The 24,927-nt window shown below is 42.2% G+C and overlaps 2 protein-coding genes across 7 annotated transcripts in view; one reads left to right on the top strand and one right to left on the bottom strand.

Annotated features, from left to right (window-relative positions):
- Nucleotides 1–4,337, bottom strand: part of LOC125466711 (toll-like receptor 3) — a 146,276-nt gene extending 141,939 nt beyond the window's left edge. For all 6 annotated transcript variants that reach the window (XM_048561639.2, XM_059639478.1, XM_059639455.1 and 3 more), the window contains exon 1: nt 3,671–4,337. In XM_048561639.2, the coding sequence (XP_048417596.1) occupies nt 3,671–4,104 (434 nt within the window). In that variant the 5' untranslated portion in view covers nt 4,105–4,337. The remainder of the gene's footprint in view (nt 1–3,670) is intronic.
- Nucleotides 4,338–16,488: 12,151 nt separating this feature from the next.
- LOC132206210 (isopentenyl-diphosphate Delta-isomerase 1-like) lies at nt 16,489–24,539 on the top strand. Its single transcript, XM_059639496.1, has 5 exons — nt 16,489–16,912; nt 18,638–18,807; nt 20,190–20,282; nt 21,507–21,637; nt 23,830–24,539. Exons 1-5 carry the CDS (start codon nt 16,812–16,814, stop codon nt 24,145–24,147), a joined length of 813 nt encoding a protein of 270 aa, XP_059495479.1. The 5' UTR covers nt 16,489–16,811; the 3' UTR covers nt 24,148–24,539.
- The last annotated feature ends 388 nt before the right edge of the window (nt 24,540–24,927 follow it).

Consider the following 24,927-nt stretch of genomic DNA (forward strand, 5'->3'; position numbering starts at 1 on the left):
CTGCTATCCTTACCTGGTCTGGCCTACACGTGACTCCAGACCCAAGGCAATGTGGTTGACTCTGAGTTGCCCTCTGGGCAATAAATACTGCCTAGTCAGCGATGCCCTCATCCCATGAATAAAAATAAGTCGCTGCGTCATACCATACTATGTGTCAGCAATATGTATGCCAGACTAACTGCATCTGCTTCAAACAAATGTCTATCTCCCAAACTCAAACGTAAGTGGTCCTCAGTCAAATATAAGGAGACACCCTTAAGTCTGTGGACACCAGCAGACAATGTCAAAGGCAACCTTGATATCATTCCAGGGGCTTAGGCATGGTCAGTCAGCCACTTGAAACTGTCAGGGTCTTTTCCTTGTAAGGGCTGAGCTGAATGTCTGGCACACGATCACTGGTCCTGGCTTTTTCAGCATAATTATAGGCTATCTTCCCCTGGATTGAGATAAAAGGCGGGATTGAGTGAGATGAAATCGGTGGATGAAGCTGTCAGTGCTGGTACGGGTTAAGGAAAATATCAGGGATGAAGTATGCCAAGTAAGTCAGCAGTCCAGCCAGAGGCACTGGGTTTTGGAGGTGTGTGGCAGGGTGGGGGTGTTCATGGATTCGTTGACCTTCTGTCAGCACTCTGAGCATTTCTCGAAGCTGTGAATAGGTTGCTTAAGTGGCAACTTCAAAGAAAGTTGTTAAGATCTGGTGGCTTGGTCTCCTCTGCCATTCTTGGAGGTAGCGGGCATCTCTCCTCTGCAACACTCCATCAATGTTTCCTCTAACTTGCACACACACGCAGCCACTTCATAGTCCCACACACGGCAACTGGCGTCAGCATGTTAATTACTGACTTCCAGTTCAGCAGTCACTGTCGCGCATGGATCACAGTGCCCATGCAGTCAGTTAAAAAAATTAGAGGGAATGCTGCCCCCCTCATCTACCAGTACACGTGGGTCCCTGTCTGCAAAGCAGTGTGCTGATATCCCTTTCCCTGCAGGGTCCGGGGCAAATACGTCTAAATTTGCAGTTCCTCTCCAGGTAGCCAGCACGTGACTGGGTACATGATGGCTGTTTAAATATAGCCCCAACACCACAGATCCTGGGATATCCTGGCAGGATGAGGCTTCTGCCTATGGTGGGTGGGAGAATCCAGTTAGGATCAGTCAAGAAAGAAGTCTTTACAGGGGTGTGGTACCTAATTAGTGAGGTCTGTTTAGGACAATAGTGCAAGAAAACCTGCTAGGATTCACAGTAAGAAACACTGTTACAAAAATTAGACTTAGTTGATTTCTTGTGTCCCATGTTACAGAAAAATATCCTGGCTACATATGTAGGAATTCCTGCCTACCTCAGCTGTATACATTCACCAAATTAACAACTCATTTCTAAGTATATCTGGTGCTACTCCTAGCATGTCCACCTGCACTCTTCCTAGAACCACGGTTAGTCATCTAACTTGTTAGTAATGTAGAAAAGGGGATATGCTGGGATATGGTTGAAGATTTGAAACATTTAGGATTCTTAACAGGCTTGGACAGGATAAATGCTGAAAGGATATTTCCCCTCATGGGACAGTAGGCCAGAGGGTATAGACTCAGAATAAAGAGACAACAATTTAAGACTGATGAAGAATTTCTTCTCTCGGAAGTTTGAAAGTTTTTGGAACTCTTTGCCACAGTGAGCTGTGGACGCAGGGTCTTTGTGTACATTTAAGGCTAAGATAGATAGTCTTAATTAATAGGGGCATCAGGGGTTACAGAAAAAAGGAAGGCAGAAATGAGGAATGTCAGGTCAGCCACAATCCTATTGAATGGTAGAACAGGCACGAAGGATCAAGCGGTCTACTCCTGTTCCTATTTTTGTTTCGAAACAGTCTTATTGCACTTGAGTACAATTCTTCTGTTGACGATTGCCCTCAGTGCATCAGAAATGCCCAGTTGAGTTGCTAAATATGTTCAAACTCTATCCCAGTTAGCATTGTGATACTGCCACAAATTTCAACAGAGGGTATCATCAATGTCAAGGTGGGACTGTCTCCACAGGGACTGTACAGTGGTCACACCTATCAACAGTGTCATGGACAAATGCATTTGAGACAGATAGTTTGATGAGGCAAGTTCAAGTACGCTTTTCGCTGTTGTTGGTTCCCTCACAACCTGTCACAAACCCATTCCAGCAACTCAGCACCAGTGCTACTGAAACACCCTTGGTGACAGATATTGAAGTCTCCCATCTAGAGTATATTCTGTACTCTGCCCTTCTGTGCACCTCCTATGCTTTTTCCAATTGGTATTGAACATGAAAGAATTCTGATTTAACAGTGATGACATTGGTGTGGTGGTGGTCTTTAACAGCAGGACGTTACCTTGTCCATGCTTGACTTAATGCCATGATACTTCATAGGGTGCAGTCAACGTTGAGGACTCCCAGGGCAATTCATTCCCCTGTGGCACTGTAACACTACATTTCACAGGTCTATCCTGTCAGTGGTCTAGGAACGGCAGTATTCAATTGAGAACTTTTATTTGTTTTTCTATTTTGTGCTTAAAATTTTGTACCTGAGATGGCACCAGGAATGAGAACTTTGTACACTTTTCTGTATTTGAACATACCCGACAGTAAACCTAATTCAAATTCCTGTTAGAATTCCCTCCAGCAGGGTTCTTAAAATAACCTCCATGCACAAGTTACAACATATGCAAAACAGATATTATGGAGTCAATGGTCAGTCAGTCCTAGATTTGTAGAGATGGCTGCATTAATTTCAGAGTTAAGCAAGTGGCTTGAAAGTGGCAGTGAAGCATCCTTGCATGTTAATGCACAATAGGATGGTGTATAGAGAAAACGATATTTGAACACCATCCAAATGAGGAAGGGAACAGTTTGACAAAAAAAAGGGACAACAAAACTATACAAGATACTAACTACATTCACCTCCAACTCTATGCTATTGACTACAATTAAGGGCGGCAGAGCCGTAAAATGCGATTCATGGAAGTAACAGTTTGCAAGCTGGAGTCAAGACCGAAAGCTTTACTGCACCTAATCATCTCCACAGTTGCATACGCACGTCTACAGCGTACACAAAACTAATTCAGTTTGACACCATAAGAATACGATTTTCTGGAGAAACTAAGCAGATCTAGCAGCACCTGTGGGAAAGCAGAGTTAGCGTTTCCATCTGATTACTCTTTTCTGAACAAGGTTGACTGGATTCGAAGCTCAGCTGCCGCAGGTGTTGCCGGATCTGCTAAGTTTCTCCAGCAATTTGTTTTTGATTCGCATTTCTAATGTCAGCAGATCTTGGCTTTGCTTCCTGGTCGGCATCAAAACGGGGTGGGAAATGATAATGTGCGCGGAGATTGTTTTCTAATTCACCAAAATAAAGGCCCATTGTTTGGGTATAGGACAAAATTTATCGTTGCAACAGGTGCAATGAGAATGAAGTGAGCTGAATGCCATTCACAAAATTGGGAAGGTGGTACGGTGGTATTACAGAGGTAGCGGTTGAAATACATGTTAGACATCTACACTTTGTTTCTAAAAGCAAAGTGTAGATGTCTAACATGTATTTCAACCGCTACCTCTGTAATAAAAGCAACAAACACGTCACACTAAAGGAAACGGCTTGTCAGTTCCAGTTTAACAATTTAAAGAAAAAGGTGTTTTAGAACCTACAGCACGGTGAACGGTGTCAGGACATTGCCAGACATGGTGCCTCGGATCCCATGGGGTATTTCAGTGAGAATGTTCATGCTCTTCTCATCCTTCTCCGTGGTGTTACTGTTGTGCTTGGAATGCGGAGATTTGCTGCCATTACCGCTGGCTTCGGCGGAGACCGGCTCCCCCAGGTCGACGGCCGCATCGTGGCTGTGCGAACCCACCGGCTTGGCCGGGTGGCATGACAGGATGTTGATGTAGCAGCGGCACAGCTCGGGACACACGGCGTGAGGTGGCTCGGTCAGCCCCGACTCGGGCAGCTGCCGCTGCGGCTGCGGCAACTCGCTTGAGTCGTTGCGGTGCAGCACTACCATCGCCTTCCGGGCATCCGAGCAGCGCCAGAGCAACAGGCACAAAGCCAGGGTCAAGAGGCCAGAGCTGCTCGGTATCATCCTTCTACTCGCCTCTCATCGCTCTGGTCCCCCTCTAGCTGCCGGCCCAGCTCGTCTGTAGGGGGAGGAGGGGAAAGATGCCTCCCTCACCCTCTCTCGCTCCTTTTATTATTGATATCCTCAGGACCCTCCTCCCCCCACCCACCGACCACCACCGGAGGGTCGATTTTAATATGGCGAGAGAGAGCGAGAGATAGTATTATCCGGAAAGGGTTGCGGCCTGGAAGCCAGCCGTTGCCATGGTGAGTGAGAGCTCTCTCCCCACCCCCATCCCCGAGGACCACTTATGCGCCTGCGCACCTCCTTTGTTCCAGGGGCCTGTCGCTTGGAGACGAGCGTCGCGTCATCACAACAAGGGGAATGGCCCCGCCCAGCTTCCAAGGCGTCCTCCGCATTGTTAGGAGGCCATTCGGGCCGTCCTGTCTGCTTGAAACCGCCTCCTGAGCTTTTTTGACCTCGTTGCCAATCTCTTGCCTTTTCCTTGTTTCCACTGTCTTTTTTTTATCATCGCTCCCATGCCCTCTGGAATGTAGTGGTAATGCCAAAGAACTATGAATGAATCTCCTTTATTGTCACTTGTAACCTAGATTAGTATTCTGTGGACATCGGTACAAATCCCACCATGGGTAATGTTGGAATTTGAATTCAACAAAAATCTGGAATTAAAAAGTTCACTTAATGGTAATCATGTAACTATTGCCGACTGTCATAAAACCCATTTGGTTCACTGATGTCCCTTAGGGTTGGAAATCTGCCATCTTACCTGGTCTGGACTACACGTGACTCCAGACTTGCAGCAACATGGTTGACTCTATCCTCTTGGAATTTAGGGATGGGCATAAAATACTGATTCTGCCAACATTGCCTACCTTCCATTAACAAATTTGAAGAAAGGAACAACTCAATAGAACATACCTTCACTACACTATCGGGCATTCTTTCCAGATCTGAATGACTTATTATGTGAAAGTTTCCTTTCTCACCTCACATTTGCTTTTGCAAAACACTTTAAAGCTCTGCCTTGTGGTTCTTGATTTTTTTAATGAAACAGAACAGATTCTCTCTGTTCAATTTGACTATTCATGACTTTGATATCAAATTTTCTTTCAGCCCCTTCTCTCCAAGGAAAACTGTTCCAATTCCTCCAATCTGTCCTCATAACCAAAGTTACCATTTCTGGGTCGAAAACCATTTCAGCATGTTTTGCATTGCATTCACATTCTAAAATGTGGCCGATACAATTTCAGTATTACATCCCTGCTCATATACTCTCCGCTGCAACTGTATGAACTCTGGCATACTGTATGCTTTTTAATATTTTTCTCGCTTCGTCCTGATTCCTATAATAACTTACACGCGACATGCCTAAATGTTTCTGTTCCTGCACCCCTTTAGTGTTGTGCCACATAATTTAAACTCTACTTCCATGCCCTTCCACAGATGTATGTCATCTCGCTCTTCTCCGCATGGAACATTATCTGCCATTAATTTGTCTATCCCACCAATCCATCAATTTTTTTTGAAGTTCTACAATGCTCTTCTCACAGTTTATAATTCTTTCAAGCTTAAGAGTCAAAAACAAAATTTGACATTGTCTCCTGCACCCCAAGATCCAGATCATTTAGAAATATCAGGAAAATCAAAGGTCCCAATGCTGACTCCTGGTGAACTAGGGGAACTCCATTTCAAAACTTCCGCCAGTGTGAAAAATATCCAATAACCATTACTCTCTGTGCCTAATCAATCAGAGGATTTTGTATCCACTTTGCTTATGTCCCTTTGTTCCATGCCCTTTTAGTCCTCAAAAGTCTGTTGTGCGGCACTGTATCAAATACCTTTTGGAACTCCATGTACATCGATAGCCTTGTATCATCATGCCTCTCTGTCAAGTTTTCAAAAAACTTCAGCAAGTTAGTTCTCTGTGATATTTTCTGAACAAATCCATGCTGACGTTTCCAAATTAACTCACATTTTTAACGTGAACATTAACTCTATCACATATAATTGTTTCTAGAAATTTTTCTTTCACAAAAGTCAAAAACTGACTGGTTCGTAATTACTTAACGATGTTCATAATCGTTTTGGAATAACTGTGTAATGTTTACAATTCTCCAAACCTCTGGCACCACTCCAAATCTAGGAAATTTTGAGGAGTTAAGTAATTTGAGTATCTGGATGTGAGTTTGCTCGCTGAGCTGGACGGTTCGTTTTCAGATGTTTCGTCACCATTCTAGATAACATCATCAGTGAGTCTCCGGTGAAGTGCTGATGTTATGTCCCGCTTTCTGTTTATCTGTTTAGGTTTCCTTGGGTTGGTGATGTCATTTCCTGTGTTGGTGATGTCATTTCCTGTTCTTTTTCTCAGAGGATGGTAGATGGGCTCCAAATCAATGTGTTTGTTGATGGGGTTCCAGTTGGAATGCCATGCTTCTAGGAATTCTCATGTGTGTCTCTGTTTGGCTTGTCCTAGGATGGATGTGTTGCCCCAATCAAAGTGGTGACCTTCCTCACCTGTATGTAAGGATACGAGTGATAGTGGGTCATGTCGTTTTGTGGCTAATTGATGTTCATGTATCCTGGTGGCTAGCTTTCTGCCAGTTTGTCCAATGTAGTGTTTGTCACAGTTCTTGCATGGTATTTTGTAGATGACGTTCGTTTTGTTTGTTGTCTGTATAGGGTCTTTTAAGTTCATTAGCTGCTGTTTTAGTGTGTTGGTGGGATTGTGGGCTACCCTGATGCCAAGAGGTCCGAGTAGTCTGGCAGTCATTTCGGAAATGTCTTTGATGTAGGGGAGAGTGGTTGTGGTTTCTGAGCCCGTTTTGTCTGTTTGTTTGGGTTTGTTGCTGAGGAATCGGCGGACTGTGTTCATAGGGTACCCATTCTTTTTGAATACGCTGTATAGGTGATGCTCCTCTGCTCTTTGTAGTTCCTCTGTGCTGCAGTGTGTGGTGGCTCGTTGGAATAATGTTCTAATGCAGCTTCGTTTGTGGGTGTTGGGATGGTTGCTCCTGTAGTTCAGTATTTGGTCCGTATGTGTTGTTTTCCTGTAGACGCTGGTTTGAAGTTCCCCATTGGCTGTTCGCTCTACTGTGACATCTAGGAATAGCAGTTTGTTGTTGTTTTCCTCCTCTTTTGTGAATGTTATGCCAGTAAAGGGTATTATTGATGGTCTTGAAGGTTTCCTCTAATTTGTTTTGTTTAGTGATGACAAAGGTGTCATCCACATAGCGGACCCAAAGTTTGGGTTGGATGATTGGCAGAGCTGTTTGTTCGAGTCTCTGCATTACTGCCCCTGCTAAGAACCCTGATATCGGAGATCCCATGGGTGTACCGTTGGTTTGTCTGTAGGTTTTGTTATTGAAAGTGAAGTGGGTGGTGAGGCATAGGTCCACTAGCTTGATGATGTTGTCCTTGCTGATGAGGTTGGTGGTGTCTGGTGTATGTGTCTTTTGAGTATGGATGAAGTAATAAATTATAAGCAAATGTTTATTTTAGAATTTTTATTAAATATTGGTGTAAACTGTTTATTTAAGCTTAACCAAAATTCATCACAGCAGAAAGTAAGGTATACATACAAAAGGCCTTTAGTCGTTTAATTTTATTGATGGAAGGGTACTTACTGGGAATTGAAATGCATGAAAGAAAATATATGTGAAACAATATTTTGACCTCTTTGCGGCTTTTAAAAGTCTAACAAAGAAAAATGCATGTATCAAAATATCTGTTATTGAAGAAAGTACGAATCTTTAAAGTTAAACAATTCTTATTTTGGCTCTGGAGATAGGAGGAACTGCTGATGCTGGAGAATCTGAGATAACACGGTGTGAAGCTGGATGAACACAGCTGGCCAAGCAGCATCAGAGGAGCAGGAAAGTTGACATTTCAGTTCGAGACCCTTCTTCACAGCTTCACACCATGTTATCTCATTTTGGCTCTGTTTTTTCATGTATCAGTTGCCCCAGTTTTAATACTTATAAACAATATTAATAATTTTGATGAAGGGACTGTTATTACTATATCCAAATCTGCTGACAGTACAACAATTAAATGGAAGGATGCAAGCAATCAACATTAAGGATAGTATGAATGAGTGGGCAAATTTTTAATTTTTAAATTAATTTTTATTCATGGGATGAGAAGAGTCATGAGATAAGCCAGAATTTATCACCCTCCCTGAATGTCTTGGAGAATGTGGTGGTGAGCTGCATTCTCGAATCCCCATTGTCCTTGGGGCAAACGTATTTCCACAATGTGTTAGGAAGGAAGTTCCAGTCCTATGACCCAACAACGGTTATGTAGTTCCAAGTCAGAGTAGTGTGAGACTTGATGCGGAATTTGCAGGTAGACATGTTCCCATGCATTGATAGCCCTTGTCCTTTCAGGTACTGCAATGTACCCTGTAGGTACCAGCATTCCATCTAATTTTCTTAGTAGTTGAGTGGGGCTCTGCTGCCCCTATGCAGCAGTGACCTCTTGACCTAGAAGTCAATGCCTCAATTGACATGTTGATGTTTGGAACACTGAAACAGGTTAGAGGGAATGTTGGATCTTACACATTATGGTCACTGAACAGACTGAATATTTAAAGCGATGGTTGGGATCAAACAAAAGGTGACTTAATTCAGAGGAAGATCATGTCTCACTGACTTGATTAAGGATTTAGAGGCAGTAACAAGAATGCTTGCTGAGGGAAGGGCAATGGATGTTATCCCATGGGCAATGGATGTTATGCACATGGACTTTAGTAAGGCAGTTCATAAGGTACCACATGGTAGGTCGATACAGAAGATAGATTCTCATGGGATCCGGGTGAGCTGGCTAGATGGATACTAATTTGGCTTGGTCATTGAAGACAGGGAATAGCAATGAAAGGGTGCTTTTCAGAATAGAGATCAGTAACAGTAGCATTCTGCAGGGGCTAACACTGGGACCATTGTTGTTTGAAACATAAATAAATGATCTGGAGGAAAATGTAGCTGCTCGGATTAGTAAGTTTGAGAATGACACCAGCATTGGTGGAGTTGCAGATGGTAAGGAGGATTGTCATGGATACAGATGGATTGCAGATTTGGGCACAGAGATGACAGGTGGAGTTTAATCCAGAGCAAATGTGAGGTAATGCATTTTGGAAGATCAGTTGCAGGTGTGAATTATACAATAAATGGCTTAGGGACACTGGCATACAGAAGGATCTGGGTGTACAGGCCCATAATAGAACATAGAACATTACAGCACAGTACAGGCCCTTCGGCCCTCGATGTTGTGCCGACCTGTCATACCGATCTCAAGCCCATCTAACCTACACTATTCCATGTACGTCCATATGCTTATCCAATGACGACTTAAATGTACCTAAAGTTGGCGAATCTATTACCGTTGCAGGCAAAGCGTTCCATTCCCTTACTACTCTCTGAGTAAAGAAACTACCTCTGACATCTGTCCTATATTTTTCACCCCTCAATTTAAAGCTATGCCCCCTCGTGCTCACCGTCACCATCCTAGAAAAAAGGCTGTCCCTACCCACCCTATCTGACCCTCTGATTATTTTATATGTTTCAATTAAGTCACCTCTAAACCTTCCTCTCTCTAATGAAAACAGCCTCAAGTCCCTCAGCCTTTCCTCGTAAGACCTTCCCTCCATACCAGGCAACATCCTAGTAAATCTCCTCTGCACCCTTTCCAAAGCTTCCACATCCTTCTTATAATGCGGTGACCAGAACTGTACACAATACTCCAAGTGCGGCCGCACCAGAGTTTTGTACAGCTTCACCATAACCTCTTGGTTCCGGAACTCGATCCCTCTATTAATAAAAGCTAAAACACTGTATGCCTTCTTGACAGCCCTGTCAACCTGGGTGGCAACTTTCAAGGATCTGTGTACATGGACACCGAGATCTCTCTGCTCATCTACACTACTAAGGATCTTACCATTAGCCCTGTACTTTGCCTTCTGGCTACTCCTACCAAAGTGCATCCGTGAAAGTGGTAACCACAAGGTGGATAAGGTGGTCAAGAAGCCATAAGCATGATTGCCTTCATTGGCTGGGCAATTGAATATACCCCGAAACGTCAGCTTTCCTGCTCCTCTGATGCTGTTTGGTCTGCTGTGTTCATCCAGCTCTACACCTTGTTATCTCTTATACAAGTTGGCAAGTTATGTTACAGCTGTACAAAAATTTAGTTCGGCCACATTTGGCATATTGCACGCAATTCTGGTTGCCACATGACAAGAAAGGCATGAATGCTTTGGAGAAGATGCAAAATAGTTTAGCAGGATGTTGTCTAGCCTGGAGGGTTTTAGTTATGAGGAGGTGTTGCATAAACTCAGATTGTTTTCACTGAAAAGACGGAGGCTGAGGGTAAACCTGATAGAAGACTACAAAATTATGGGAGGCATAGATAGGGTGGATAGTCAGAGGCCTTTTCCCAGGGTGGAATGGTCAACTATAAGAGGGCAAAGGTTCAAAGTCGGGGGGAACATTGAAGGCAGAAGTGCGGGGACAATTTTTCATACAGTGTGTGGTGGGCACCTGGAACACACTGTCAGAGGAGGTGGTGGAAGCAGGCATGTTAGCAATGTTTGAGATATATCTTGATAGGCACAAGAATGTTAGGTGAAACGAGGCATAGATACCACCCATGGGCAATATATAGTAGGCCTAATTAAGGACTAGGAACTGATGCAGGATTGGTGGGTCAAAGGGCCTGTTCTTGTGCTGTATTGAACTGTATCATTACAGAGCAAAAAAAGGCCATTTGGCCTATCATGTCTGTGTCTGGCTCTGTGTAAGAACAATCTGCCTAGTGCCAACTGTAAAAAAATTCTGCTTATATTCAACAAAAATCAGCATTTAATCATGTCTACATTTCATCTTTGCAACTACTGAACTGTTTTAACATTGAATGCTCAGAACCTTGGGGTCTAAGGGCTTAAAGGTTGATATACTTTTCTTTAATATGGACCTTTGAGTTCACAGAGACCTCAAGGCAACTAGCTGTATCCATTTTAAGTTATCCCTATCTATACAATAGATTTGGATAATTATAAAGGTAAAGCATTCATCTGACCTGGTTTACAATCATTAGAAATATTTTTTCAAAACTCTGTAAAACTCTTGGATTCAATTGTGTTAATGAAATTACATGGACTATACGTAATGTTTACATTGATAAATATTGATAAAGAGAATAGCTTCAGATTGATCAAGTTGTTTATGCAAAACAGACTAGATAAGGAGAGAGCATGATAAGGATTTTTGTAACATTCCAAAGCAAAGATATTTGACCTATTTTTTGCAGACAAGGACTATATATAACAATAGTAGATAGTGATGACAAAATTGCTTTGTAGGGTAATGGGCTGTGAACTTTGGTCACATGGATAGTGTCCTTAGATGAATCACAGGGTGTTCCATGTTCGTGGTTTACTTGGGAAGTAAAGCCTGTCAAAAACGGTTAACCATTACCTTTATTAAGTGTTTTTAATACATAATACATCTTCCAAAATTGTAACAAATTAATCTATCCCTTTTTTTTTTCTTCAAGTCCAAGACCTATGGAATTCACATTTGATTCTCACACACACTGCTGATTCAGAGGCAGAAACAAGGGTTAAAGTTTACTGGTGCTTCTGTGACTGAAAGTCTGTTCCCAGTGAGGGTCCATAGAGCTCAAGAACCAAATCCTTTGTTTGCAATGATTTACACTTCAATGTAAGGGGAATGATGGGAAGTTTGCAAGTGGTACCAAAATTGGCAGTATGCTTAATAGTGAAGGGTACAGCTGTAAACTAAGGATAATATTCTAGCTGAAATATAGATATAAGAGCTGGGAGATAGGGACAAGATAGATAAAGCAGTATTTACACTGCAGCTAGAGTATTGCATGCTCAAAGCACAATCGGATTTATGTGGGTCTACTACAGAAGTTACAGAGGAGATTAACAAGGATTCTGTCTAGACAGGAGAACTTCAGTTACGAGAATGAGACAGGTTGGGTTAGGGTTATTTTGTTTTGAACAGAGAAGGCTGGGGGGATACCTAACCATGACAAAATGATTAAGGAATAGAAAGGCCCTTCCACTGATTAAGTAGTGCATAAACAGGAGTATAGCTTTAGGTTGTACTGGAGGATTAGAGGGGATTCTAGGAGAAATACTGTCACTTACAGAGTGTTTGGAATCTGGAACTCACTACCTGAAAGAATGGTATTGACAGAAGCTTAAACTATGTTTAAAAAGTACTTGGATATGCATTGAGGAGACATAACTTACAAGGTTACAGAAGAGGTGGACATTTATATTAGACCGCATGGCAAGTGTCAGCCGAAGCAAGCATGACACGTCAAAGGTAATAAAATGTGAGACTGGATGAACACAGCAGGCCAAGCAGCATCTCAGGAGCACAAAAGCTGACGTTTCGGGCCTAGACCCTTCATCAGAGAGGGGGATGGGGGGAGGGAACTGGAATAAATAGGGAGAGAGGGGGAGGCGGACCGAAGATGGAGAGTAAAGAAGATAGGTGGAGAAGGTGTGGGTGGGGAGGTAGGGAGGGGATAGGTCAGTCCAGGGAAGACGGACAGGTCAAGGAGGTGGGATGAGGTTAGTAGGTAGCTGGGGGTGCGGCTTGGGGTGGGAGGAAGGGATGGGTGAGAGGAAGAACCGGTTAGGGAGGCAGAGACAGGTTGGACTGGTTTTGGGATGCAGTGGGTGGGGGGGAAGAGCTGGGCTGGTTGTGTGGTGCAGTGGGGGGAGGGGATGAACTGGGCTGGTTTAGGGATGCAGTGGGGGAAGGGGAGATTTTGAAACTGGTGAAGTCCACATTGATACCATATGGCTGCAGGGTTCCCAGGCGGAATATGAGTTGCTGTTCCTGCAACCTTCGGGTGGCATCATTGTGGCAGTGCAGGAGGCCCATGATGGACATGTCATCAAGAGAATGGGAGGGGGAGTGGAAATGGTTTGCGACTGGGAGGTGCAGTTGTTTGTTGCGAACTGAGCGGAGGTGTTCTGCAAAGCGGTCCCCAAGCCTCCGCTTGGTCTACATTGGGGAAACCAAGCGGAGGCTTGGGGACCGCTTTGCAGAACACCTCCGCTCAGTTCGCAACAAACAACTGCACCTCCCAGTCGCAAACCATTTCCACTCCCCCTCCCATTCTCTTGATGACATGTCCATCATGGGCCTCCTGCACTGCCACAATGATGCCACCCGAAGGTTGCAGGAACAGCAACTCATATTCCACCTGGGAACCCTGCAGCCATATGGTATCAATGTGGACTTCACCAGTTTCAAAATCTCCCCTTCCCCCACTGCATCCCTAAACCAGCCCAGTTCATCCCCTCCCCCCACTGCACCACATAACCAGCCCAGCTCTTCCCCCCCACCCACTGCATCCCAAAACCAGTCCAACCTGTCTCTGCCTCCCTAACCGGTTCTTCCTCTCACCCATCCCTTCCTCCCACCCCAAGCCGCACCCCCAGCTACCTACTAACCTCATCCCACCTCCTTGACCTGTCCGTCTTCCCTGGACTGACCTATCCCCTCCCTACCTCCCCACCCACACCTTCTCCACCTATCTTCTTTACTCTCCATCTTCGGTCCGCCTCCCCCTCTCTCCCTATTTATTCCAGTTCCCTCCCCCCATCCCCCTCTCTGATGAAGGGTCTAGGCCCGAAACGTCAGCTTTTGTGCTCCTGAGATGCTGCTTGGCCTGCTGTGTTCATCCAGCCTCACATTTTATTATCTTGGAATCTCCAGCATCTGCAGTTCCCATTATCTATGACACGTCAAAGGACCTTCTTTCATGCTGTGAATTTCTTTGATATATTCAGAAGGTCAGGAGGAATGGGATACAGGGGAACTTAGCTGCTTGGATACAGAATTGGCTGGCCAACAGAAGACAGCGTGTGGTAGTAGAAGGAAAATATTCTGCCTGGAAGTCAGTGGTGAGTGGGGTTCCACAGGGCTCTGTCCTTGGGCCTCTACTGTTTGTAATTTTTATTAATGACTTGGACGAGGGAATTGAAGGATGGGTCAGCAAGTTTGCAGACGACACAAAGGTCGGAGGTGTCGTTGACAGTGTAGAGGGCTGTTGTAGGCTGCAGCGGGACATTGACAGGATGCAGAGATGGGCTGAGAGGTGGCAGATGGAGTTCAACCTGGATAAATGCGAGGTGATGCATTTTGGAAGGTCGAATTTGAAAGCTGAGTACAGGATTAAGGATAGGATTCTTGGCAGCGTGGAGGAACAGAGGGATCTTGGTGTGCAGATACATAGATCCCTTAAAATGGACAGGGTTGTTAAGAAAGCATATGGTGTTTTGGCTTTCATTAACAGGGGGATTGAGTTTAAGAGTCGTGAGATCTTGTTGCAGCTCTATAAAACTTTGGTTAGACCGCACTTGGAATACTGCGTCCAGTTCTGGGCGCCCTATTATAGGAAAGATGTGGATGCTTTGGAGAGGGTTCAGAGGTTTACCAGGATGCTGCCTGGACTGGAGGGCTTATCTTATGAAGAGAGGTTGACTGAGCTCGGTCTCTTTTCATTGGAGAAAAGGAGGAGGAGAGGGGACCTAATTGAGGTATACAAGATAATGAGAGGCATAGATAGAGTCGATAGCCAGAGACTATTTCCCAGGGCAGAAATGGCTAGCACGAGGGGTCATAGTTTTAAGCTGGTTGGTGGAAAGTATAGAGGGGATGTCAGAGGCAGGTTCTTTACGCAGAGAGTTGTGAGAGCATGGAATGCGTTGCCAGCAGCAGTTGTGGAAGCAAGGTCATTGGGGTCATTTAAGAGACTGCTGGACATGCATATGGTCACAGAAATTTGAGGGTGCATCCATGAGGATCAATGGTCGGCACAACATTGTGGGCTGAAGGGCCTGTTCTGTGCTGTACTGTTCTATGTTCTATGTTCTATATAAAGATGTTGTTTTAACAGACTACAGAATGCCATGGTACAAAGGGACTTGTGTGTCTTGTACATGAATCAGGAAGTAGTCAGGAAGACAAATCAAATATTGGTCTTTCTTGCAAGGTGGAATGGAGTATAAATGAAGGAACGTCTTGCTACAAATGTTCAGAACATTAATAAGACCACAACTAGAGTCTTGCCTACAGTTTTGGTCTAATTGTTCACGTTGGGATAGAATTGCATTGGAAACCATTCATTTTACCAGGTTGATTCCTGGGTTGAAAAGTTTGTCTTCTGAAAAATGCTTGAACAGGTGGGACCTACACTCAGTGAAGTTTACAATTGTGGGAGGTGATCTTATTGAAGCATATACTTCTGAGGACACAGAATTTATTGTGAGGATCTCAGAATTTGCTATTGGCATTTTGAAGTTAGTTGGGAGTTCTCCACTCCAGACAGTGGTATAGACTAAGTCACTGAATACATTCAAACCAACCAATTCCTTAATTTTAGTGGAGGACAGACTAAGTGGGCTGAAGGAAAAGATCATTATCAGCCATGATCTTAATAGATGAAAGGGCAGAATTTGAGGGGACCATACTCTGAAATCTGTCTTTTTGATTCCCAAATATCAATTTCTTGTCCATCATCAGTAACTCCTGTTTTAAGTTTTTGTTTCACTTCCCAATAACTGTTTGAAAAATAATTGCATTATCATTCGACTCAATGTAAAGAATTTTTAAGATGGAAGAACATATTGTGCAAATTGCTGAATATCCACACTTTTGGACTGATCTAAGAGATTGTAACCAGTCAATAAAAATGAAATACTAGTAGTGGATGCTGGGAACCTGACTTAAAAACAAAGAAGACTGAAGAAATTCAGGAGGTCTAGCAAAAAGAAACAGGGGTTGGCTAGCTCACAACAACAGCATAAGTTTCTGGAAAAGCTCAGCAGGTCTTGCAGAATCTGTGAGGGAAAAAGCAGCGCTAACATTTCTGAGATAGTAGGAACTGTAGATGCTGGAAAATCTGAGACAATAAGGTGTAGAGCTGGATGAACCCAGCAGGCCAAGTAGCATCAGAGGAGCAGAAGGCTGACGTTTCAGGCCCGGACCCTTCTTAACATTTCTGGTTCGGTGACCTTTCCTCAGCACCGGAGTTGTTATACTGGTTAGCTCAATTTGCTGGACTGTTATTGCCACTGAGTTCAATTCCGCTCCAGCCGAAGTTACCATAAGATATTCACTCACTAAAGTTAAAACCCTCTCCAGACATATTTTTCTCTCTCTCTCCCCCCGACCCCTCTGGCGGAAACAGCAATCTTGTAGTCTTTCTCTTTAGAGAAAAACAAGAGTTAGCGTTTCGAGTCCGATAATAACTTCTTCAGAACTTTTAAGGGCCACAACCAATAGAGCAGGTGGAAGCAGGTTAAAACGTCATTTGCACGTTACTCTGGTGGGCGGAACTCAGTAAAACGTCGAAGGGTAGCGGAAGGTGTAGGAGGAGGCAGATATCCGTCTGAAACCGAGCAATTGAAAATAAGGATCGGCGGAGCGGGCTGCTTTACGGCTACCAGCGGGATTGGATACACGATCAGCACGCGGCGGCTGTTGACTCGATACAGCGTTGTCTTGACGTTCGATTGGAACACGGACAATCACCGGGCAACATTCGATCTCAGTGCGCATGCGCTTTCCTCCCGGGCCACGCTCGAACCACCGCCCGCTGATTGGGCCTGCTCATCGGAAGATCGCGGAAGGCGGCCAGCGGATTGGTGGGTTTCAGTCGGATTGATGCTGCGGATGGCTCTTGTTGCTTATGTGTGGCAGCTCGGCAGCTTGTTGCGTCGAGCTGCTCAGCGCCAACATTCTGTAGCTGTACCCTGGTTTTCTGGGTAAGTGGTAGTTAGTCTAACCTCTAGTAACCAGAATCAAGTTGGCTTTCATGTCAGTGAAAGTAAACCCAGTGATTTCTTCCTCACCTCCTTGTTACGAAAGGAATAATTTCTTTATTAGTTTCTCGACGGCCTTGGGTTACCGAAACTGCAGGAACTGTATCAGAGATAATGGCAACTACATATTCTGGACAGTGCAAATAGTTTGGATAAAAACCGAAAGAACTGCGGATGCTGTAAATCACCAACAAAAACGGAAGTTGTTGAAAAGCTCAGCAGGTCTGGTAGAGTCACCGGACCCGAAATGTTAACTTTTTTTCTTCACAGATGCTGTCAGACCTGCTGAGCCTTTCCAGCAACTCCTGTTTTGTTACTGTAATTTGAATCTGTGGGATGAGGTATTTTGTGGAAAGATCCCGCAATTTAAATCAGGCTGTTCTGCCCAAATAGACTGCCAGCGTTTCTGCTGCAGATGAGTATCACCTCTTCTGTTTTTCCCCCCTAACCTCCTCATATCTCGGTCCTTTGTTCCGTCCTCATTTTGCTGTCCTGTCCTCATTTTGCTGTCCTATATGTAGCGAGGCTCTGTGTCTCAGGAACCTATAATACAGTTAGTCTCTGTAGCCTAGTTAGATTGGAAACCTTTTCCTAAGGAATAGGAGTAATCCGATCAGTACCTCAATCCTGGGAGACAATTCTAGATCATCTCCCTTAATTGCTACACTATTCCTTGAGAACAAGCAATCTCTGGGTTGCAAACAGGGTCTGTTCACAGGTCAATTTGTATGCAAGTCAGAACACAATACAGGACAATATAAAATAGCCATCGGTAAATATGAAGTAGATGCTAGAACTTTAAAGTTTAATATTTAATGCAACTCTACGTGGTATGACTTTTATAAGGATGAATGTTTGGAATTCAGGATGTTGTTAAATTGGGATTGTGATTAGAAATCTTGATTTCTGCTGAGTTTGCTTAATGATAGAATTCTTCACCCCAGAGGACTGTGGGAATTCAGACGATTCCCTGTCTTTTGACTGAAGAGGTACCTCCTCCGATCGATCTTAAGTGACTTACCTCTCACCCTGACCTGATGTCTGAATACTCCAGACTCTAACCATGGGAAACCACCTTTCCGTATCTACTGTCTATCCATTTAAAACTTTATTTCTAAAAACTGGATCTGTGCCTAAACTACCAGAACAAGCGATGAGTTCATGAGTGTTATTCCTTGAAACCAGATATAAATGTGTACCAGTGTAAAATGGCACTACAGTTCCCAAAAGATTATGCTGCTCCTTTTAAGTGATGTAGGTGTTGTCCCCTTAGTGGAAGGATAAGTGACTTATTTTCCTGTAAGTAGCCACAAGAGTCATAGATGCTTGTTGCTTTGTCATTTTACTCTTTTTCTTCTGCTGGTAACTTGGTCTGGCTGAAATTAAGATGTTATGGTGGAAAGGTGAAGAAAAAAGTAATGTCTTGTATAGTATCCGTGTTGATGTGATATATATCTGGATACCACCTTGCTGCAGAAGAAACTAAACAAATTTTTGTTTTATAATTTTAATTCTAAATTCTAATGCTAACATCCACTCAACTGACAGTCTGTTTTTACAAAATGAAACTTTTTGTAACATATGTTTAATACACAAATTGCAAGTAAAAGTTGGAATGGTCATTAGACTAATGTAATTTCATGGCTTTGTTGTATCCCTTGTTATCAGATATACTGGACGAAGGATTACAGAAACAATGCCAGAAATAAACATGGACAACCTGGATGAAAAGCAGGTCCAGCTATTGGCTGAAATGTGCATCCTGATTGATGAGAATGATAAAAGAATTGGAGCAGACACAAAGAAAAATTGCCATCTTAACCAGAACATAAATAGAGGTGAATCAAGTATTCTCAGGCTCACTTTGTATCTTGAGTGTCACTTGAGGTTGACATAAGTTATCAGGATTACAAAACACTAGTTAACTTCTTCCTTTTGGCATTTTCTGTACTCCAGCCCAGGTGAGAAGGGTGATAGCTTGGAAACGTCATCAGGCAATTCCTGCCCAACCAGAGCATCTCTACCGTGGAGACTCTATTATGTATCTTCTTAGTAAAATATTGAGTAAATAGTTATGACTTATATGTTGTTTTTTCACCAAAAAATTCATCAAAGTATCAAAGCCTCTTATTCTCTGGAGAACATGCAAGTTCTCTGGAAGGAAAACACTGATACAGACTTGCTGGTCTCCATGATCAAAGTATATCCTGCCCATTCCAGTAGCATGTGCTACCATTAAATTGAGGGTTTCATAATGATGTTTGGTGTCAGATCACGGCTTATCAAAAAGCAACATTACAAAGTAATTTAACTCTTGAAAATGAAGAAGAGGCAATTTATTTCATGAAGTTGCTACCAATCAGACAGTCTCAATGTGGATGGATGTTATTCTATATCATGATTTCAACTGTGTGGCTGTCTAAATTTTGAAACTTGGGAGGAGCAAGAGAAGAAGATTCTCAGCTGCGTAGATCTCTAACTTTTCATCTTTAAAAGCAAGAAGGTTTTTGGGGAAGGGTTGCTGAAAATAAGAGTAGAATCTGCAATATGAATTTTAAATCTTTGAAAGGAAAATACAAACTTATTTGTTCAAAATATTTATGGATAGAAAGGTTTTCTTAAATTTATTTGTGGATGTGAGGAGTGTCATATCAGGCATGATCCTGTTACATGCTGAAGCAGACTTGAGGGCCTGAATGGCCTACTCTTTCTGATTTCTTGTGCTTCCCAGAAGATAGGATTGTAACTGCAGCTGCTAGAATGTCAGCACGCAGAGTATGTTGATGCTGAACATGCAGAAAAGATTTACAAGGATGTTGCCAGGGTTGGAGGGTTTGAACTGTAGGGAGAGGCTGACCAGGCTATTTTCCCTGGAACATCGGAGGTTGAGGGGTGACCTTTCAGAGGTTTATAAAAACTTGAGGGGGCATGAATAGGGTGCATAGCTAAGGTCTTTTTCCTAGGGTAGGGGAGTCCAAAACTAGAGGGCATACGTTTAAAGTGAGAGGGGAAAGATATGAAAGGGACCTGAGGCATTGGATGGGTACATATAGGAAGGGTTTACAGGGATATGGGGGGGGGGCAAATGCTGGCAAATGGGACTAGATTAATTTAGGATATGGGACTGGCCTGGATGAGCTGGACCGAAGGGTTTGTTTCTGTGATGTACGTCGGACTCTATAACTGCGTGCAAGTGAATAACAAATTTCTTGTTTGCCAGGATTACTTCACAGAGCGTTCAGTGTCTTCATCTTCAACAGTGAGGGGAAACTCTTGCTGCAACAGAGATCTGATGCAAAGATCACATTCCCAGGTGAAAAAAAAGCATTTGATTTAGCTGTGCTTTGCAAGTCAGAATATTCTTGGCTTTAAGATCCTAGGGTATTGGCAGTGAAAATCTCTCACCCTAGTTTGTTTTACTTCAGTTATCAGGGTTCCTAGGGCTTCACAGTTGATACCATTCTCAGTCGTTTGTAAGTTGGAAGGTTCTGGCGTCAAGTCCCAATGCAGGACCTGAAGAACAAAATTAAAGTTGACACTTCATGGTAGTCCTGAATGAGTGCAGCAGTACTGTCAGAGATGCCATCTTGCTGTGCTATAACACTGAGGGTTTTAGCTACAAGGGTAATACCTAAAATCTTTTTGTATATTTAATATGTTACATACAGAAAATATTTGTCTGAGTAAAGCTGGTAATTAATTAGATGATTTCCCAATTTTTTTCTGTTCAGAATGTGATCTAAAACAATTACATTGATCTTCACCATTTTAATATGTAGTGAATTTGTAATTTTAATATTTTAGCTTGAACTTATTTAGTCAGGAAGTGTCCCTTCTCCTCCAGCTTTTGTGTTTTCACATGGCTGGAGATGCTCCAGACCTTGGCTTGGCTTGGAAGTAAATCACGGATGAGATTTTTTAAAGTATACTACTTTAATGGAATGTAGGGCTCACCAGCATGTTTTCCATTTGAACGAAGTGCCTTGCTGTCCAATTCAGAGGCATTTTTAAAAACAAAACTATATTGGTGTGGAACAATGCGTAGGCCAGAGCAGAAAGGTGCTGCATTTTTTTTTAAGGGGAGAATGCTGCCACAGACAAAGTATGGGTTGAATTATGACATTTTGGTTTTGTAAGGCCAAATTGTTTTTTCTAGGCATAAAGATATTTGCATACACTAAACATGATTGTAATTTGTAAATAACATTTATTGAATTGTGTAACTGTCTCTTTTTCCAGTAAACCTCTTTGGAGGTCACTCTTGTTCATCATGCTGACCTGAAAGCATATCTCCTGCCCTTACTGAATCTCACTGGATGCAAGCTGCAAAGCCTGTCTCCTAGTCTAGTTGACAGACAGATGCAGAATGTTAAGCAGTTGGGGGTGATCTGTGCTAAATTTGGTGTAATTGGAGTTTGTGGATGTGGCTGACTGCTAGCCAGCCATTATGGAAGTGGCTACTTATGTTTATGTAGCATTGTGTTAACAGTGCATTCAAATTTATCATTTAAAAGGATGTGTTTTTTAAAAATTTTAGGCTGTTTTACAAACACTTGCTGCAGTCACCCTCTGAACACCACAACAGAAATTGAGGAGAAAGATGCTATTGGTGTAAGACAAGCAGCCCAGCGCAGGTTAAAGGAAGAGTTTGGAATACCTCCACAGCAGGTGAGGAGCCTTAATTAAATAGCAAAACTAATTCAGTCAAGTTTCATGCACGAGACTTCTCAAATGAGCCATACTTCAGACCCAGTAATCTTAAAATATACTGCACATCTATTACGGCCAGACTTCCATCTCCAAAACAAATTTCTGTTTTGTTGTAAATGGACTGAAGCGTGAGTAGCTGAAGTATGTAACAGTTGTCTGTGAACTGCATGCCTGAGAAATTAAACAGAATAGACTCCTGCCAACTCCTGTCCCCTTATTCTTTGAAATTGGTGGCCAACACTGTAATTACCTCTGTCTTTTGAAGCATCCTAGATTTTTTATTTAAATGTTGGAAAGTACTTTACAAGTTGGTATTATATTCTTGTGCCATGATAACAATGAGTAAAAGATGCGTTGTGCGGATATGTTCACCAGTCATACTGTGATGGTGACCAAGTCAACACCAGAATAATTCCTGTTGAGGCATCTGTGTCGGACTTTCATGTCACCTTAGACCTTTTCAATTTACAATAGGCTAAAGAATTATTTGACATTGGACAAACCAAAAGTAGAAAGAACAGTTGGGCCAGTGCCTGTGGGAGTTAAGAAATAAGAAGTGATCTGATTTGAAATACAAGATCCTGAAGGTACTTGACAGGGTGGTAATCAGAAATCCCTCCCTTGTAGGAGTGACCAGAACTTGGAGACACAGTTTAAGAGTGAGAAACCACATTTCTGCAACAGATGAGGACAAATATTTTTGGAGGTTGCTTAATCTGGAAAATTCTCTTCTCCAGAAATCAGTAAGATTTAAATCATTTGAATTAATTCAAGGCAGGGTCAGATTTTTGATAGTCAAGGTACATGGGCTGGTTAGACTGGGAAGGGGACTGAAGACAAAAACGATGATCTTATCAATTGGCTGAGCAGGCTTGAAGGGAGTAGGCCAAAGAACTTTATTTTTGCAAGTTGAATAAGAAACAGAAACGTCCTGACTTGTAAGTTGGAATTTAATATCACTACCACAACTGGTTTAACCAAGCAGTTTGGGTTTTTTTTAAAAAGGCAAGTACATAGAGGGAGTCAGTAGACATGGTGACTCTAAATATATGAAGAATACTTAAGTTAATGGACTGTGGCCCTCTAAAATGCTTGCAAATCTTTAAGGAGTTTTAAATGGACTTTTTCATTCGAGGAATGAAAATTTAAATTTCAGGCATACAACTTCTTAAATTGTAAGAGATTTAAGCAGCAGCTGCTCAAAACTACCTTTTTGCTGCTTTAAGTTGACATGTGGATTGGCATTAAAAAAAGCCTTCAAGTATGTATTGATAAGAAGTGAGGCTAGGACTTGTGGATCATTAATGGTGAGCTGTCTAATTTTCTAATGTGGGAATTGGCTGATTCCTTACATGATAGTAACCACTCAGGTGACAAGTTTCATCTCTAAGTAAAATGTTGAATGGACTAATTTTATACAATAAAAGACTTAATTTTTATAACACTGAATTTGGGTCTCGAATGAGAATTCTAAGTGTGAGGGACAAACTTATGCTAAATATAAATGTCAGATTGGTTTTGACTCTAGCCTAAGAGCCTGTGATGCATAAATCAAATGAGGATAGAAATAACATTGTTTTCAAATAGTCATGAGGATTTCATTCAAAGTTCTCTGTATGGTCCTTTTTGATATAGTAGGTTTTTTTTCATCCTTGTGCTCATGGTTTACTCCAAGGAAATCTAAATTGTTTTGCCCTTTTTAAGATTCTTGCAGAGATAGAATATACACACTTTCTTTCCATCTTTTGTAATGGAGTATTTTTGTATTGTGTAAGGTTAGGAATAAATTGTGAATATTTCAACAAAATGTTATTAGACACCCCTGGAACAGGTGGGACTTTTTTCTGGGCCTTGTGGTCCAGTGGTAGGGATGTGAGTTTGTCAAGCTTTGCTGCATTTTTAATGAACAGCTGGTGTGCCACATCAGTTCATACAATTTAACTTCTCATTGTGCAATATTCATACTAATGTAAAATATACGCCCCTAGCTCTGAACTAACTTTAAAAGCAAAATGCCTGCCAACACAGATTAATGAGTTTGTAGACTAAGTCCAGATTCACCCTTTTGTTTAACATGGTTTAGGATGTCAAACAATTTAACATATTTGATCTCCTTTTCTCTCCTAACTGTTGAAATATTTTGACATTAGGTTCCTCTGGAAGAGATGAACTATCTTACACGTATTCACTACAAGGCTCAGTCTGATGGAATCTGGGGAGAACATGAAATTGATTATATAATCTTCATCCAGAAGAATGTAACTTTACAACCTGACCCCAATGAGATACAGAGTTACTGCTATGTGTCTAAAGATGAACTCCAGAACCTTTTGGAAAAGGCAGAAAGCAATGAAGTGAAAATCACACCTTGGTTTAAACTTATTGCTGAAAAGTTTCTTTTTACATGGTGGGATAATCTACATAATCTGAAGCAGTTCATAAATCATGAGAAAATTCATCGGATGTAGGTGGCTTTGGACTTTCTGCATGTGCAGCTGTGTTAAAGAACTAATTTTCTGCATGTTATAAACACAAATTAGGCACGTAACATTTTGCACTCTGTTTCCAGTTTAATAAAATGAAGTTTGAGCTCATTTAAGTGAGCACCATAACTTCAGCCAGCACATATTATATTTATCACTTGGGAATTAGAATCACTGTCTAATGTTAACTGTTAAACCAGTTTTTTTTAAAAAAGCAAATCATGTATATATTGTAATTCTGGCAGGTATTGTTTCAAAGTTTACTAGCTTCGCTGTCTCCATATCACCACTATTTTTAGAGGATTCAAATGGCGGAGGTTGGAGAGTAGAAGTAGAGATCATGGTGTGCAGTCAATTTAAAGTTAATTCTAATTGGCTCCGAGTGCGTGTTTCTTTCCACAAATGTTTAATGTTGTTGCAGTTCCTTTAACTTTAGATGGAGTAAATCAAGTTCACCTCCATCACTGAGTAGCTATCCGAATCTGAATCCTTATCTTTAATTATGAGAACTTTTTCATAGTTCAGTCTTTCAGTAGTATCAAGTCCACATACGAACAAATCACATTTTTGTGTATTTGAAGACAATCAGGGGAAATGATTGGATAATTCAACTACATAAACAGTGCCATTGTACAGCAAAGTATAAAGTTCAGAACATCAATGGAACCCTTTACCAGAATATTATTGGAATCTTTGAGGATATAAAATTAAAGGGAGATTTTGCTAGATCTACATTTCAGTCCCCAGTTGAGCAAATTCAGTGTT

The sequence above is a fragment of the Stegostoma tigrinum genome, chromosome 2, assembly GCF_030684315.1.
Source record: "Stegostoma tigrinum isolate sSteTig4 chromosome 2, sSteTig4.hap1, whole genome shotgun sequence".
In the NCBI taxonomy this organism is placed as follows: Eukaryota; Metazoa; Chordata; class Chondrichthyes; order Orectolobiformes; family Stegostomatidae; genus Stegostoma; species Stegostoma tigrinum.

Bases quoted from the DNA above. Each gene is read 5' to 3' on its own strand.
- LOC132206210 (XM_059639496.1), top strand. From the start codon at position 16,812: ATGCTGCGGATGGCTCTTGTTGCTTATGTGTGGCAGCTCGGCAGCTTG. The intron at 18,808-20,189 runs GTGAATCAAGTA...CTTGTTTGCCAG, and splicing joins TAACCAGAACATAAATAGAG to GATTACTTCACAGAGCGTTC. The intron at 20,283-21,506 runs GTGAAAAAAAAG...TAAAAATTTTAG, and splicing joins TGCAAAGATCACATTCCCAG to GCTGTTTTACAAACACTTGC.